Source organism: Pleurodeles waltl, chromosome 1_2, assembly GCF_031143425.1.
Source record: "Pleurodeles waltl isolate 20211129_DDA chromosome 1_2, aPleWal1.hap1.20221129, whole genome shotgun sequence".
Taxonomy (NCBI): Eukaryota; Metazoa; Chordata; class Amphibia; order Caudata; family Salamandridae; genus Pleurodeles; species Pleurodeles waltl.
Window position 1 is genome coordinate 890,498,197 of NC_090437.1, and position 16,223 is coordinate 890,514,419.

At 41.2% G+C, this 16,223-nt stretch overlaps 1 protein-coding gene across 30 annotated transcripts in view; it reads right to left on the reverse strand.

Annotated features, from left to right (window-relative positions):
• SORBS2 (sorbin and SH3 domain containing 2) overlaps window positions 1-16,223 on the reverse strand; it is a 673,099-nt gene that overhangs the window by 228,948 nt on the left and 427,928 nt on the right. For all 30 annotated transcript variants that reach the window (XM_069200010.1, XM_069199993.1, XM_069199974.1 and 27 more), the window contains one exon: window positions 15,006-15,072. In XM_069200010.1, the coding sequence (XP_069056111.1) occupies window positions 15,006-15,072 (67 nt within the window). The remainder of the gene's footprint in view (window positions 1-15,005; window positions 15,073-16,223) is intronic.

The window sequence follows — 16,223 nt, forward strand, 5'->3', positions numbered from 1 at the left end:
TTTTCAAAATTCATTGAGAAGTTTATAAAATTCTTTAGTTGCAGATTTAGCATTTAGAATTCTGACTGAGTAGTACCTTTTAAAAAACTTTTTTGATTGATGATTTGTATATTCTGTTAAGTTTGTGTAGTTGAAGTTTGTCTTGAATGCTGATTGTTTTGAGCCAGGTCCATTGCAGCCTCCTGATTTGTTGCTTTACCTTTTTAAGTTCTGTATTTCTCCAGGGTGTTGGTTTTATTTTGTCCTGTTTAGTGTTTCTGAGTGGTATTAGGATAAAGAAAACTTCCTATAGCCACATAAAGTTTCGGGACAGAATTAATTGTGTCTAGATCTATGTTGGCTGTTAGTTGTGTTACAAAGTCTTCAACACTGAGTTTTCTCCATGGCTGATAGATGCATGTGTGTAAGGTGCTATTGGGTGTGTTGATTTGTGGTGTTTTATGTTGGCAAGTTACCAAATAGTGGTCTGACCATGTGATTGGCATGATGCTTTGAACGGTAACTAGTTCAGGGTTTGCAAAAATGACATCTAGGATGTGTCCAGCGATGTGTGTGGGATTGTGTACAATCTGATGTAGGTTCAATGTGACTAGGCCAGTGGTGATAGCTTTTGGATGTGGCATATTGAGTTTGTCAAACCAAATGCTTAGGTCCCCAAGAATGCATAGGTTTGAGTATAATGTTATAAGGTTTGAGACTGTGGGGGTTATTACAACTTTGGAGGAAGTGGTAATCCGTCCCAAAAGTGACGGTAAAGTGACGGATATACCACCAGACGTATTACGAGTCCATTATATCCTATGGAACTCGTAATACGGCTGGTGGTAAATCCGTCACATTTGGGACGGATTACCACCTCCTCCAAAGCTGGAATAACCCCCTGTATCTAGAAAAGTGTCTGGGAATGTTGAATTGTTAGGTCGAGGTCTGTAAAGGAGAAGAAAGTTACAGGAGGAAGTTGGTGTAGGGTTGCATTTGGTGAGAAGGGCTTCACAACCTTGTATAGAAATGTTGTCCATTTTACAGAGATTAATTGCTTGTTTGAATATAATAGCTAGTCTACCTCCTTTCTTGCCTATACAGTTCTGTCAACTGTCAAACGGCACACAAACATTTGTGTGATTGTATGATTAACAAAAGTGTACAATATTCCTATAAAAGTGATGTATGTTTGCATGATATATGAATATATTGTGTATGGACAATACATACTTAAAATTCAAACTGAGGGTCTGATTTAGAGTTTGGTATATGGTGTTACTCCATCACAATTGTGACAGATATCCCGTCCGTTGTACTGCAATTCCATTATAGCCTATGGAACTTGCAGTAAGGTGGAAGAGATATCCTTCTCGTTTGTGACGGAGTTACCTCTCTGCCAAGTTCTAAATTAGGCCCTGAGTATGCAAAAGTGGGTGTCTTCACTGTGTATCACTGGAGTGGCCAAACAAATGTAATGCAAATTATGTTACCAATCATGAATTAGTACGTTTTTGGATAATAATAAACATTTTCTCATTCAGTTCTCACAATCACATGGCCACACAACTAATACCCAGAGGCATCAGAAGGTTCAGAGAAAATGTAGAAAGTAGACCCCTTAGTTTAGTTTTGTAAGGATTTGCGTAGGGGAGGTTGCATGTATATCAAAAACATTTTTAATATAAACATTTGATCCAGGAATGAAAAAAATGAAGTTCTGCAGCTTTCCTTATCCTAAACATGTGTAATATATGCAATGCATGTGTCACAAACCCTTAGAGTTTAAAAAAATGGGCCATGTTGCACATTATGCAAGAAATATTTGTAGAACCCCAAAACCTCAACTTAAACATATGTAATAGCTTAATTTACACATTAAATAGGTTGTACATCTAAAATTATAATATTTAAATTTGCAATTATTGTTAAAATATGGGGATAGTTTTACCAGTTCATACCTCAGCCCTTTATATAATGAAGAAGCTGTCGTAGTTGGACTCTCCCTCCTTATAGAGATCGCTGGTTTAGGGATGACAGCACTTTTATTTGTAGGCGACTGAGTCACTCCTACAACAAGTCACAACTGTCGGCCTAACACTCGTTACCTTGGAATGAGGTCTCTAGGTCAGACTCAGTAAAGACACAAAGGCTGTGTTCTTCAGTAAGGTGATGTGCAGCGTAGAAGGCATCTGGAAGGAACCCCTCTAATGACCTTGTCCATGTGAGGTGTATTTATACAGATCATGTAGGATCCCTGGTGCAGATATGTTCCTAAACAACTGATAATGTGGCAGACTTGTGTCGACAATTGTATAAACAATCCTTAACAAGTGTGCATTATATTACTATCACACACAAGTGAGGAGGGACATGATGACAATACCGACGTGTATCACTGATAATGATGGCGATAATAATGCCTTCTTAGAATGGCACTGCTAATGCAAATCGAAACATTTCTTATAAAATGTAAGCAAATGGCGAAAGCTAAAAGAAATAATAAAATAAATGTAATAAAACAAGGCATGCTAAGTAGGTAAAAGGTCACTAGATGACTGAGACACCAGGCCTGCAAGCCAAAGGCTAAGCTAACTCCTGTGTTCCAAGGGGAAACTAAAATGGATTAAACACATAGCTGTATTTACAAATATACAATAATTTGAGTGGACATACTTTCTTTAGGTCTGGTTTGACAGTCCAGTTGTCGTTTTTCTTATGTGATCAACAGAAAAAGAGCTATCATTAGTACTACTGACAGTGGGATTCCACGTCGATTCCTGTGAGCACATCATTAGCTTGGGTAGAGGTTGTGTGCTCCCACTTAAACAACAGTTTAAGTGGGAGCACACAACCTCTACAGTTGCAGTTTGTACCTTACTGGAAATATTAAGTCAGTACAGCAAGACTGCTTTGGTTTTGGTGCCTTGCCAATGATACAGACCTGCTCTATTTAATATAAAAATATATCAAAAAAGGAAGTATGGATGGCAAATTTATTGTGAAAAAGTACATGTTAAAGGTAATCTGCATTTAGAGGTACTATGGTCCTCATTATGATATTGGTGGTAAAAACCGCCTACTGCCGCAGCGATGGCTGCCAAAAGACCATTGCCGTGGCTACCAGCCGTCCACCGTATTATGACCACAGCTGGATTTCCGCCAGAAGGATGGTGGAAATCCAGCTGTGGCCATGCCGGTAGATGGCAGTAAGGTGGTGCTGCTGCCACGTCATTAGAGCACCGCCGGCCGGATTATGATGCATAATACGGCCTGGCGGTGTTCTGCTGGTGGACGCTGCTGGTGGCAGCAGCGCCCCGTCCCCTGCGGGGGACCACCTAAACACAGGTAAGTGGGTGCTCCGACAGGGGAGTGGGGTGAGGGGTGTTTTGTGTGTGTGTGTGTGGGAGGTGTATGTGTATGTGTGTGCATTCATGTATGCGGGTGTGTGTTGCGTGTTGAATGTGTGTGCATGTATGAGGTGTGAGTGCGTGTATGTTGTGTTGTGTGAGTGCGTGTCTGTATCTATGTTTGAAAGTGTGTGCGGATGTGTGTGTGAATGGATGTAGGCATGCGTGGATGCATATGGGAATGGGTGTGTGAATGCGTGTGTGTGGGGGTAATGTAGAGGGGGTTTGGAGAGGAACGGAGTGTGGGGGTATCTGGAGAGGGGGGTGGGGGGCGGAGGAGACCTCTATCAGTGACAAGGAAGGGATTCCCTATCACTTTTTGTGGCGGAAACCATGGCGGTAGGCGGGGTCATAATCTCACAGGCGGTACAGTGACGGCCGCCGGGCTGAAGATTGATATCTCCAGTCCGGCGGCTGTTACCGCCGTGGCGGACTGTGTGGTATATTGGTGGTTTGGCTTCAGCCAAACTGCTAATGTCCTAATATGGTGGAAAGTACCGCCAGCCGGTTGGCAGTGCTTACAACCATATTACCGCCGCCTGCCAGGGTCATAATGAGGCCCTATGTATTGAAGCCTTCTCAGATGTATTATGCTACTTGGAATCTCACAGATTTCCTTAGCAGACACGGTTTTTGGGTGTTTTTTATCTCTCTATGACAAACTGAGGCAATAGAATATTTGCACTGTGATAATCCTTGTTAAGTCCTCTTAAGAGATAGTATTTTATTTTGCCAACTGAAATTTTAGAATTATTTGTAATTTTACAACCGACAATTACCTTGTGGGAAAGCTTACACTCAATACAGTAGTATGAAAAAGAGTGTGCACTGGGGAATGCACACAAGTCAGTTATTCTCTGACATATGCCATACTGCCATGTATGGTCTGTGATTCTGAATATACACTGTTGTTTTCATTAAAGTGCCTGGGTTTTTACTTCATAATGTCCACAAAGTCCCAGGCAATTATCTCTGGATCCCAGGGTGCATAAATGGCAAGTAGTGCACATATGCAAAGGCCAGCAGGGTTGGAGGGCACTAATGTTGTATGAGGACATGTGTATGATACCTAAACTGAGGCTGCCAATTTCAGGGACAATGAAAAAGAGGGCTCCCACTTTAACATAAAAGTTATTCAGTGGTTCAAAAGAGTATGCTTACCAGGCAGTCTCTGCTATGGGGCCTTAGCTCAATGGACATTGTCATTGTTGCTCCAGTTCTTCCCTCTCAATGGTGATGGGTCTTTGGATGGGTTTAAGGCACTCTAATTGGCTTCACTGGTCTCCTTGAGCTAGTTAAGTCTCTCGTCTTGGACAGCACTTTCAAGCAGAAGCAGGAGCCACAACAGAACTTCAGGATTTGGTGCTGCCTAAAGAGGATGTTCAGAAAGCAGCTCCGATCCAGGAATCACTCACAGGTCCTCACAGATCCTGTGAGGTTTAGCTCTTCAACTTGCAAAAGTAGGGATTCAGCTCATTTCCCAATTTGTTCCATTGCAGCATTCCACTGACAATCCGGTCATTGGCTAAGTTTAAATTTTTAGAATCTGTTATTGAAGTTTGAAGTTCTTTTTCTGCTATCTTAGAGTGTCAGGTGTTATCACGGGTTGAATGTGATGAAATGTAAATGTCATTCTGGGCAGGAAAGCAACATTTCTCACAAGGAGGAGATCCTTTGTCATTATTGCTGGACAGATTTTACAGACTCCCTCCAGTTTGAGCTGAATGAGTGGGAAGGCTTGTATATTCCCCCAGACAGGAAAGCAGGCATAATTATACACAGTGTTCTCCCTCAGCCTGAGAGGCACCATGGCTAGACACCCAGAGAATAGGCGATCTTGCTAAGCACATAAACTACCTACTCTCCTAAGAGTTTTAATGACCTTGTCATAAACACCACCATGTGCCACAGGGCACACCTGAGCTCATGGTTAAAGCACTTCCACATGCTAAGGGTGAAGGTCCAGGGTGCAGGCCTACTAGCCTTTATGTAAAGGGTCAGTGGACTTGTCCCTGGGCAACAGACAGGCTGTGTCCACAAAGCAACCAATTCACTGCCACCTCCCAATACTCGCTGAAGACTGGGGGCTTTTGTCCCAGCAACTGATGAGGACTATTTAGGAGTTTTGGCACTCTTGTCTGAGACAACACTGAGATTAGAGGCTAAAGAAATTACCCAAAAATGTAACAAAGGTTCCATGGGAAACTGAAAAGACAGCAGGATGGGACAGCTGGTACAAACAGCTTTGGATATTTATTCCTGCATGACAGAGAAATATACAATAGGTATTCAGCAGTTTTTCAGTGTAATCAACAATAAAATAGGACAGAAGAGGAAGTGGGGTGTGTATCACTTAAAAGTCCTTGTTTAACAGCTTTGTGAAAACTGCTACTCTATGCATGTGATGTAGTTAAACGTTTAGTGTTGTCCCTCATGTCACATAAGTCATCTATCGGTGACAATATATGCACTTTGTTAACCAAAGTACTAATCGTTGACTGTAGAAAGATGCACTGAGAAGCCATTTTAAATGTGCATTTATTTAGACTAATGTAAGAAACCCTGGTGGTATTGATGATAAACTAAGTGTTTGAAAGATGGATTTAATTGATATTATGTTACAATGTAGACTATAAACTAACAGTATATATTGAAACAATATTGAATTTGTAATGATTAATGATATGCAAAAATAGAGAAATGCTGTTCTGCGTTGTATTTATTGAAATGTATTAACAGGTGTGCCATTTAAAGTGACTGTAACATGAGTATTACTGAAGAATTATTAATGTTGAATTTATATGTTTACATATTAAAATGGGTTTATTAGAACATATTATTTAAGTGTATTATTTTAACTTACTTGCATTAGCCTAAATGAGGCCTGCTAAGCCTGTATTTCGTGACTGTGCAGGGAATGCTGATTCATTTTCATAATGTGAGCTTTCTTTCAGACTTCGTTCCCAAGAGAAAACTAGCTTTGTTAATACACCTCTATTGTTTTAGACATAGAAAGAAGTGTAAGAGTGTCCTTAAATATAGAACATCCTGAACTGTGCACTGGTATTATGTACAATTGTTTCAATCACGTGTGGAGCTAAATAGATGGATGAGGTTCCCATGACAGACCTGGGAAGATGTGCCAATGTTGCAATCTGGAGTTATGTGATCAATTGCTATTGGATGATGCCCCTTCAATGTAATATGGACTATCTCTCAGAGCAAATCAGATTGTCGTATGAACTTTAATATGTTAATGACCTGTTGGATTTTGGTCAGAAGATCTTCAGATTTCCTGCTCAGAATCCAAACAGATGCCTTGCTGCTGAAGAATCCCACATGCTGAGCCCCTTGGAGAGGTATCTTGCTCTCTGTTTGCCCCTTTGAGATGCCCTTTTGAGACTTAGAGATTTTCCTTCCAACCCCTGCAGAAGACTCTTGATCAAGCTTTAGACATGTTAATGCTTTCCATTTTCACCTATCTTTTCCCCACCTTATTAGTACCTTGTTGCCCGAGACTAACCTTTTCCAAAATCTTCTTGACCTTTTTTTGTTCTTTTTATACTTTGCCCACGTGTGTTTCACTCCGCACATGTTATTGCTTAATCTGGCCAATTTTAGGTTTTTTCCTGTGCTCAGCTAAATTATAACTCTGGTGATCTGAAACTAACTGATGCTTGTCAAATCAGAGCAACGCTTGATTTCTTTATCTCAGATAATCTTGTTAATGTTTTGTACTCTCTTTATTGAATGCTTAATTTTATTAATTTTAGTTTGCCTGAACTTATTTAGTAGCCTTAGGGAAACCCTTGGTGATCCCGTAGCTTTATAATTTTGTCTTGAGAGTTGTCTACATGACTTTGAGCTTAAGTTTGTAATAAATCCCTTAACTTTATTCCTGACTGGAGTTTTCCTTGTATGGTCAAATTGGTCATACTGTTTGACTTAGTTGATTTTTACTGAAATTGTGTAGTTTGGTTCTACCACATCCAAAGATACGTCGACCTGAAGTTGAGCATTGACCCTTACGAAGAATGAAAATGCTTCAGCACATGCACTTCAATTCAGGAAAGGAATAATGTAAGATGGAGTAAGGCATGTAGAAAAATAAGACTTGTTGCCATTAGAATGTGCATCACTAAGAGTCAGCTGAGAAGAGTTTTTTTCATAGACAGTCAGCAGTTAGGGTTAGCTTAATGATGGGGTTAGAGGCTTGCTTGGAGACTGAAGAAGAAAGTTGAGAATGGAAAAGAGCCATTGATCTTTTGTGGAGTAGATGGTAATAAGCCAAGATACTTGAAGGACTATTGTAATAAAGAGATGAATCCGGATACAGATGAGTTGATTCTTTATTAGGAGTATCTTATCCAAGACCAAAGAAAGACACCCTCTGTCCAACAGCTCTCCACAAAAATCCATCCAGAGAACTTCACCCCCCAACACTCTAATCTGATGTCAGATATGACATCAGCCTCAAGCATAGAATCCCTTCCATTCTACCATCTACCACACACCTTCCCCCTAAAATAATAATACAAAAATATTACATAAAAACAAAACACAACAATTAAATAGAACAGTTATAAAGAAATACATTCAAAGATTTAAACCTGTGAACCTTTCTTTGAAATTACCACCGATTGAGATTCCATACTCTGCCATCTTTGATCTGTACAGCATTTCTAAACAGTTTTATGACTTCAAACGGACCCATAAATTTGCTTCCGCTTTTACATAGCGTTGGTTGCTTAACTAAAATTTCATCCCCTACATTCACATCAATTGCACATGTGTTGTTCTTATCATCAAAATATTCCTTCCTTCTTTGTACACATTTTTTTTCATGCTCATCCTTCTCTCTCATGTCACCCCAGGTCACACTGTCATCCTTTCCCCAACTTACCCAACCTGGTGCTAACAATGTGTTAGCTTTGTGTCCTCTAAAAAGTTCAAAAGAAACTTTACCAGTGGTAGTGTGGGGAGAAAACCTATATGCATGTAGAAAACTTTTAAGGCCCTCCTTCCAATTCCTGCCTGCTGCAACCTCCAATAGTATGCACTCTTTTACACATTTATTAAATCTCTCCACTGTGCCATTTCCTTCAGGATGATATAGAGAACACTTCTTATGTCAAATGCCTCTTTCTTTAAGATAAAATTCTATTTCCCTTGACACAAATTGTGGTCCATTATCAGTCACAATAGCATTCGGATAACCTTCACGACTGAAAATCTCACTTAGAAAATCAAGTATTTTCTTGGTTTCCATACTATAACTGATGCATATTTCAGCCCACCTGGAAAACTGATTGACTAATACCAAAATATAGCTACATCCACCTACCTCGCATGAATGGGTCCAACCACATCAACAGCTACAACATCTCACGGTTTGTGCGACACTTCTCTAATACCCATAGGGGGTACACTGGCTTTGTAGACTTTGTCACTATTGCAACAATCTGGACAATCTCTGATTTTCCTTTCAATCATGAGATCCATGCCTGGCCACCAATAATTAAGACGGATTCTGGCTTTCGTCTTGCTTATTCCCTGGTGCCTTTCATGTCCCAATTCCATTATTCTCTCCCTCAAAATAGCTGTAACAACTAACCTTGAACCACGCAAAAGTACACCTCCCTCCATAGATAATTCCTCTCCCACTTTCCAAAATCCTCCTAACTCCTTCTCACGCTTTACACTCAAACTCCATCCATCACTGAGCCCTTTTCACACACATTGCAACACAGAATCCTCTTCAACTGCTTTCAACCATTCCTCTCATCCTACAATTCCTTCCGTTATGCTACACACTAACTTCATTTTCCAGATCCTTCTCCAAACACACTTCTGTTTCTGTACCAAGTCTAGATAAACAATCAGCCATCCTGTTATTAGGTCCTGGAACATAAAATATTCTGAGTGCAAAATCTTATAAACCAACAACCCACCTACTAATCCTACTGAAAATCCTATCAAGGCCCTTACTCATGAAAACTTCCACAAGAGGTTTATGATCAGTGAAAACTTGAAAAACCTTTCCCCACAATTTTTTTTTCAATTTGTTAGCAGCCCAATATACACTCAATGCTTCCTTCTCAATCGTGGAATAATTGATCTCAGCTCATCGCAAAAGTTCTAGAACAATATACTATTGGTTTGAGAACACTCTATTCTGTTTCCTGCAATAAAACTGCACCTAGATTTTTAATACTAGCATCCGTCATGATGACACATTTTCTTTCCGGATCAAACGAATTCAAACTCTCAACACTTGACAACTCTCTTTTTATACTCTCAAATTCTTTCTTACATTCTTCACTCCACACAAATTCACAACCTTTCTTCAGCAGTCTACGCATATGCACCATTTTAGATGCTAAATTTGGTAAAAACTTGGCATGGAATTCTACCATTCCAAGAAAAGACAACAGTTCCTCTTTCTTTTCCGGATTACGTAATTTCTAAATGTTTGTTACCAGGTTTTCTTTCGGACACACACCTTTTGAGGTTATTTTGTGACCTAAATATTCAATTTCAGTTCTACAGAAGGAACATTTCTTAAGTTTGAGAGTCAAACCATGCTCCCTCAAAATGGTAAGAACCCTCCTGACTCATTTCGTGTTCTGCTTCCGTTTGTCCATGCATAAGAACGTCATCCTGGAAACACTTTACCCCCGGTTCTGAACCAAACAAATTGTACATTATGTGTTGAAATACTGCCGCTGCAGACAGCAGTCCAAACGGCATCCTTTAAATCTGAAAGTTCCAAAAGGTGTGATAAATGTTGTATAGTCTTTAGAATCATCATGTAGCATGACCTGATGGTAAGCTGAAGTCAAGTCTAACTTGCTGAAAAACTTTGACCCATGCAATAACGTGACCATCTCCGTTATATTCAGCAGAGGAAATTGATCACTGACCACACACTTGTTCAAATTTCTCAAATCCACACACAACCTGATTTCTCCTGTTTGTTTGCGTGCTACAACAAAAGGAGAAACCCATTCGGATGATTCCACTGGCTCAATTATTCCCTCGTCACACAACCTCCGTATTTCTTTTTCAACAACATCCTTCATCGAGATGGGGATGGGGCGTACTTTAGCTACCACTGTAACTGATCCTTCTTTATCCCTTATATGATGAACATACTTCTTTAGACAAACCCAAATTGTCAATGAACACATCGTTGTACTCTTTAACAAACCCAGGTGGATCCTCTACCTTTCCACCATCTATAGAAACTGCACAAACATTTTGAAGGTTTCCAATGAACTCTTCTTTGATCATAACTGGTGTGGAAGAATTGGGATCTAAGATAATATTTAGATCCCTTTGGTGTGGCCAGCTCAACACACTATCTCCTTTGACAGGGACATAAATTATACCAAAAATTGTGTTTCGTTTTAAATGTAATCTCTGACTCAAAATACCCTCTCAAATCGATACTTTGACCACCATAGGCACCCGGAGTAACATCTGGCTCCTTTAAGTTGACTTTGTGGCTAAAATGTTCGTCAAAGAATTCACTTGATAATAAAGTTAACCACGCTCCCGAATCAAACAATACTTCACTGCTCAGACCTAAAATGGTAACCATTTCCTTTGGATAACTCTTTTTCTGACCGTTGGTAGAGACTGATAGGATGCAATCCTCAACAACCTTCACGGATGTTTGACTTTTTGTTGACTTACAACACTTGGCGAAATGACCCTTTTTATTGCACAGTCTAAGAGTCATATGAATGGCAGGGCATTTCTTATAGGACCCATAATGCCCATTGTTGCCACACTGAAAACATTTTGTGTCCTTGAATTTGGACCACTGCTCTTGAGTAACTTTCTCCTCTCCCTTATCACAGTCTCCTTCTTTCTTTAAGTTATCTTTTCTCACAGTGATTTTATTTATTGCTAGACTTCTCCCTCTTTCCAATCGATCAACACAAGCTAAAGTGTGTTCCACACTTTTAGCTAGAATGATAACTTCATGCAATGGTGGATCATCCTTGCTCCATAATTCCGGTCTTATTTTATCACTAGAACATCTCAACACAAACTGGTCTCTAATGCGCTCATCAATTGTGGTTCCAAATTTGCATGTAGATGCTAACTTCCTTAAAGCCGTTATATATTCTTCAATACTTTCCTTGGCTTTTGTTCTCTCATTCCAAAATGGTACCGCTCCAAAATATTACTAGTTTTTGGTAGAAAGTGCAGATCTAACTTCTTCAAACACATTTCCTGCCCTTCGCACCCTAAACAATGCATTAGTAACGCTGTTTTCCTTTCATTTGATAAATTGGTGCCACAGACCCTGGAATAATAAAGAAACTTTTTTTTCCCTTTGGACCACTTGATAGGCGGCTCCCCTGGCACTGTTAGGAAAAAGGGTGGAGGAGAAATATTCTGCATAATGTGTTTCTTACAGGAAACCTTTGTAGACCTTACAAATTGGTATTACCAAACTTGCAAGTCGTGATGTACTTTGAAAATATGGTTTGCAGTGTTGTTGAAAAAAAACGATCTCTCTTTTGTACCCTCTCTTGTTATTATGTATACGGAAAACCTTCAGTCTGTTTTCAACTGAAAATATACCTTGTTTTTCCTTTTTTTTTCTTTCAATTATGCGATCCTTGAGTCCTCCTTGGTTTTTTCTCAGAGAGCAGCTTTCAAATGGAGGTGACGCTGCCAGGAAATCGACCGCCGGGCAGAGGTCAGGTAAGAGTAAGGAATGCGCGTGTTGAATTAAACTGATGCACGCGTGAATGACGTGCGTTTAATTATACAGTCCTTGAGACGGCCATGCAATAATGCAATCTTTTGGACGGCCGCACGTGCTGACGGCACGCATTCCTTTTTACCGGCAGAGCTCCTTTCAAAGACAAACACATGTGATAAAAGCGCACGAGTCAGCGCGCGGCAGTAAAATTGTTGAAAAAATGATAATTTTCACCAGTTGCGAAGAGAGAGATCCGAGACATAAAAGAACTTTAAGGCTCAACAGTATAAAAGCAGACAGTTCAAAGCCGGTAGAAACGGTAATCCTTTTACGATGGCTCCGTTCAAATATTTCCAATAGAAACTTCTTTATCCTTAGTGTTAAGATACTCCTCACAACTTCTCCTCGTCGCCAAATGTAATAAAGGGATGAATCCGGATACAGATGAGTTGGTTCTTTATTAGGAGTATCTTATCCACGACCAAAGAAAGACACCCTTTGTCCAACAGCTCGCCACAAGAATCCATCCAGAGAACTTCACCCCACAACACTCTAATCTGATGTCAGATATGACATCAGCCTCAGACACAGAATCCCTTCCATTCTACCATCTACCACACCTATCATGCGTGTTTGATGGAATGAATGGTACATTTTTATTTTGAAACATGTTATTTTTTGCATACGATGCCCAGTTCACTAGCATTATATGTAATTTTGACCAAAACATTCAGTGTTACCAGACAGCATTACAGTAGTAGTTGTTGTCAACCATTAAGACAATGCATGCATGGTGTAACTAAAATATTCTAACATAAATTTGGGTCTCCTGGGTCGAGCTAACAGAGTTTAGTCACATCTCAGCTAATATCAATGTCTTGTCATGGGGGTATTAAGAACACTCAGTTGATCAATCATATCCCTTAGACACCCAATCCTGCTACAAGCCTGCCAGGATGGCTGCTATACTGTGTTTGTCATCGATTAACCTCTGTTTGACAGACTGCAGCCCTCATTAGTAGTTTAGTGGGCGGAAAAGGCCGCCTGCCAAACTCCCACAGGTCAGGAGACCGCCAGTGTGGTCTCCTTCCTGCTGGCCCGTTTATGAATTTCCCGCTGGCCCAGCAGGCAACACACATTAACATTGACGCCGACTTGTAACACGGCCGGCGGCAATGCTGTTGTGTGTCTCCTTTAAGCCGCCAGACGGCCTGGCGGTGCCGGAGGTCTGACTGTGGTACTTTCGCCACGTTTGTAATGTCACGGTCAGACCACTGCTTTGGTGGCGGTCCAACTGTGACCACGACCCTGGCAGTCTGGTCACTGCCAGGCCCGGAGTATTGCTAAGGGGGGGGGGGGGGCGGAATCACTTTCTGCCTCTGCCCTTAAAAAGACTGAATGTATCATATCCCATGCCTGGGATATGTGAGGCACCCTTGGTCACCTTTTGACCTCAATGATGAAAGGGACATTTATGGTACTTGCATAGAGACTGGGCCCGATTCACAGATGTGGCCTCAAGTGCGGATGTAAAGATACTACTCGTAAATGGTCTTTGTGAATTCCCAAAGTCGTAAACTTAGACGTTTGGTCTAAGGTTAGATCAAACGTCTAAGTTTACCTTTGTGAATCGGGCCCACTAATGTTAACCTGCCTGTTAATGTGAATACTGCTTGAGGCATAAGTGACTTATCTCAGTTCTAATATGAACAATTATATGGAGGTCTGTGACGTCAGGATGTATTCAAAGAGACTTTTAGGTGCTACTTGGTGGATTTAGGACCCATCGTATGTTACTTTCCCACTGACTAAGGTAATTCGGTACATTTTCACTTCTTCAGTGGAACAGCCCAACTTAAAGTGTCAGAAAACACTGATTCACTATTCTATTCAGAACATATAAAGAGTGTGATGGCTGCTGCATTGTTTTTTCTGTCGGCAACTACTAAGTAAAAGAAACACACAGCATACTTTCGCAGCATAAGGCAGAGTAGAAACACGACAGTGAATTTAGTCATATGCCGTGTGGATGTTTCACATGACCATTTGCCACAGGATATCTTCAAGACCATGAAAATAGGGAAGTAAGTCCAAGGCCTTGCCAGACGAGATGATACGGATCATGGGCACAGGACCATTCAGACACTCCTCTTTGGGGCTTATTCCTAATATATTACATTTTACAGACAGGCACGAATCAGGATTTTACTTATCCAACAAATGCTCTCTCTTCTCATAACCCTAATGAACACGCCATTGCCTTCTTTATAGCGTTTATGGCCTCCTTGCCTGCAGTTACTGACTTGGTCCTTTGTCTAGATGTTGATCGTCCCCTGTATATATTACATTAAGATTTAAAGGTATCTCAGTAAAAACGAATAGCACTCATCACATCTCCATTACACAGTCTTTCTCATAAAATATTCATACCAGAGCTGTGTGTTGTCCATGCTGGAAGCGCATGCTTGCAATGAGTCATTGGCCGCCTGCCATAGGGTGGAGATTCACCCGCTCAGGCTGACCAGGGTGATGTGCTGACACAACCAGAGGATACTGCGCCAAAATCAGCTTCTGTGCATGAGGTATTGAACCCTACATCTGTTGCCTTGGTAACATTGTAATATGGATTACGGCACTACATCCTTGTCTTTGACTGCAGTCGGTTTGAAAATAAAACCGCAAAACCAGGATCATTGCATGCCTCTTTTAGGGAACCTGCACTGAAAGAGGGGTTTGCTTGTTCACATTTTTCTGCGTAAATAAGCCAGGGCCTTGTTACCCTCTTAATATACCTGATCTGTCCTGGGCCTTGTGCACTGATCTAGGTGAAACCGCCACATAAAGGGTTTTAATAATGTACAACAGAGCAGAGTTACAGAGAAACATACACTTACCAGCCTTGTGGACCATGTGGATTTGCTTGAACATCGTCTTGTACCAGTCCTTGGGTCTGTCAACTGTCTGTGTAAAAAATAAGAAGTAGAGATGAAGAGAACGGCGTGGGCATCACAGCTTGACACCTGAAGAGCCTGTATATGAGTAAAGCAGGGCTAGAAAGGCTGCCACACTGGGCTAAAGCATACACGAGTATTTAACCACATCACCACCAACTTTCCACTTTGCTTTGACAGGCACAGCCTGGTGACACAGTGGGTTTAGAGACCCAGAATAAAATAATAAGAGCACTGTGCCACTCGGAGTTGGGAGAGCTTGCAGAAACATGCCTGGCTTTCCTGTTCCGCTTGGGCGAGCCCTCCACAGCCATCTCTGCCACAACATACCCTCTTGCACCGTTAGCTGAGAAATCCTGCTTAAAACACGCAAAAAAAAAAAAATTCTATTACATAATTTAAAAAAAAATTGAGGTGTAGCGTCATCCGTGCTCCTTGCAGACAAATAGAGAACGGACGCCATGCTGAGTAGAAGCTGAGATAACTGGTGCAGTAACAGGTGAGTGGAAGTAACAGTACTGACTGCTCTGTAGCCATGACAACCTGCCGGGTGTGACTAGGAGACACAAAAGCAAAGGTTCTCACTGTGTCGCACGCAGTACCTGCATCTTTCAAAGATGTGACAGGGCTGCTCTCATAAAGGTGCTGTCAAAGTGCAGGGACCCTCCCCTAAGGGAGCACTCAGTACTTGCAGTGATGTCTGCTGGGTTACCGGCTCTGCTCTTGAGCTGACGTCTTTGTTAAATAAAGGTGACATTGCTTTCATAAATGCAGCAACAACCTGCTCGACAAGTACCTGCGCTCCGTCCACGCCCTCTTTCCATTAATTAGGAATGCAGCGCTTCCCATTGGAATGTTTACCTTTCTGGTTTATTGTTTGCCCTTTCGCTGTGGAATGTAGACATTTTGAATAAAATATTCTTCACCTGCTGGGATGACTCTACCTGTTTTGCCTTACACTAATTGTATCAATATTGTGAGTGCATGTCCTGCGCTCAGAAACAAACCGGAAACTAATATAAAACAGCAGCCATAGCGAGCAGGGCCTTTCCTAACACTGTACACCAAGGCCATTAGGGGACCACGTACGGCGACAGCCGCCAGGAGGCACCGCATTCACATCATTTCACTAGTCTCCAATGACTTCAGCAATGCCCGTTC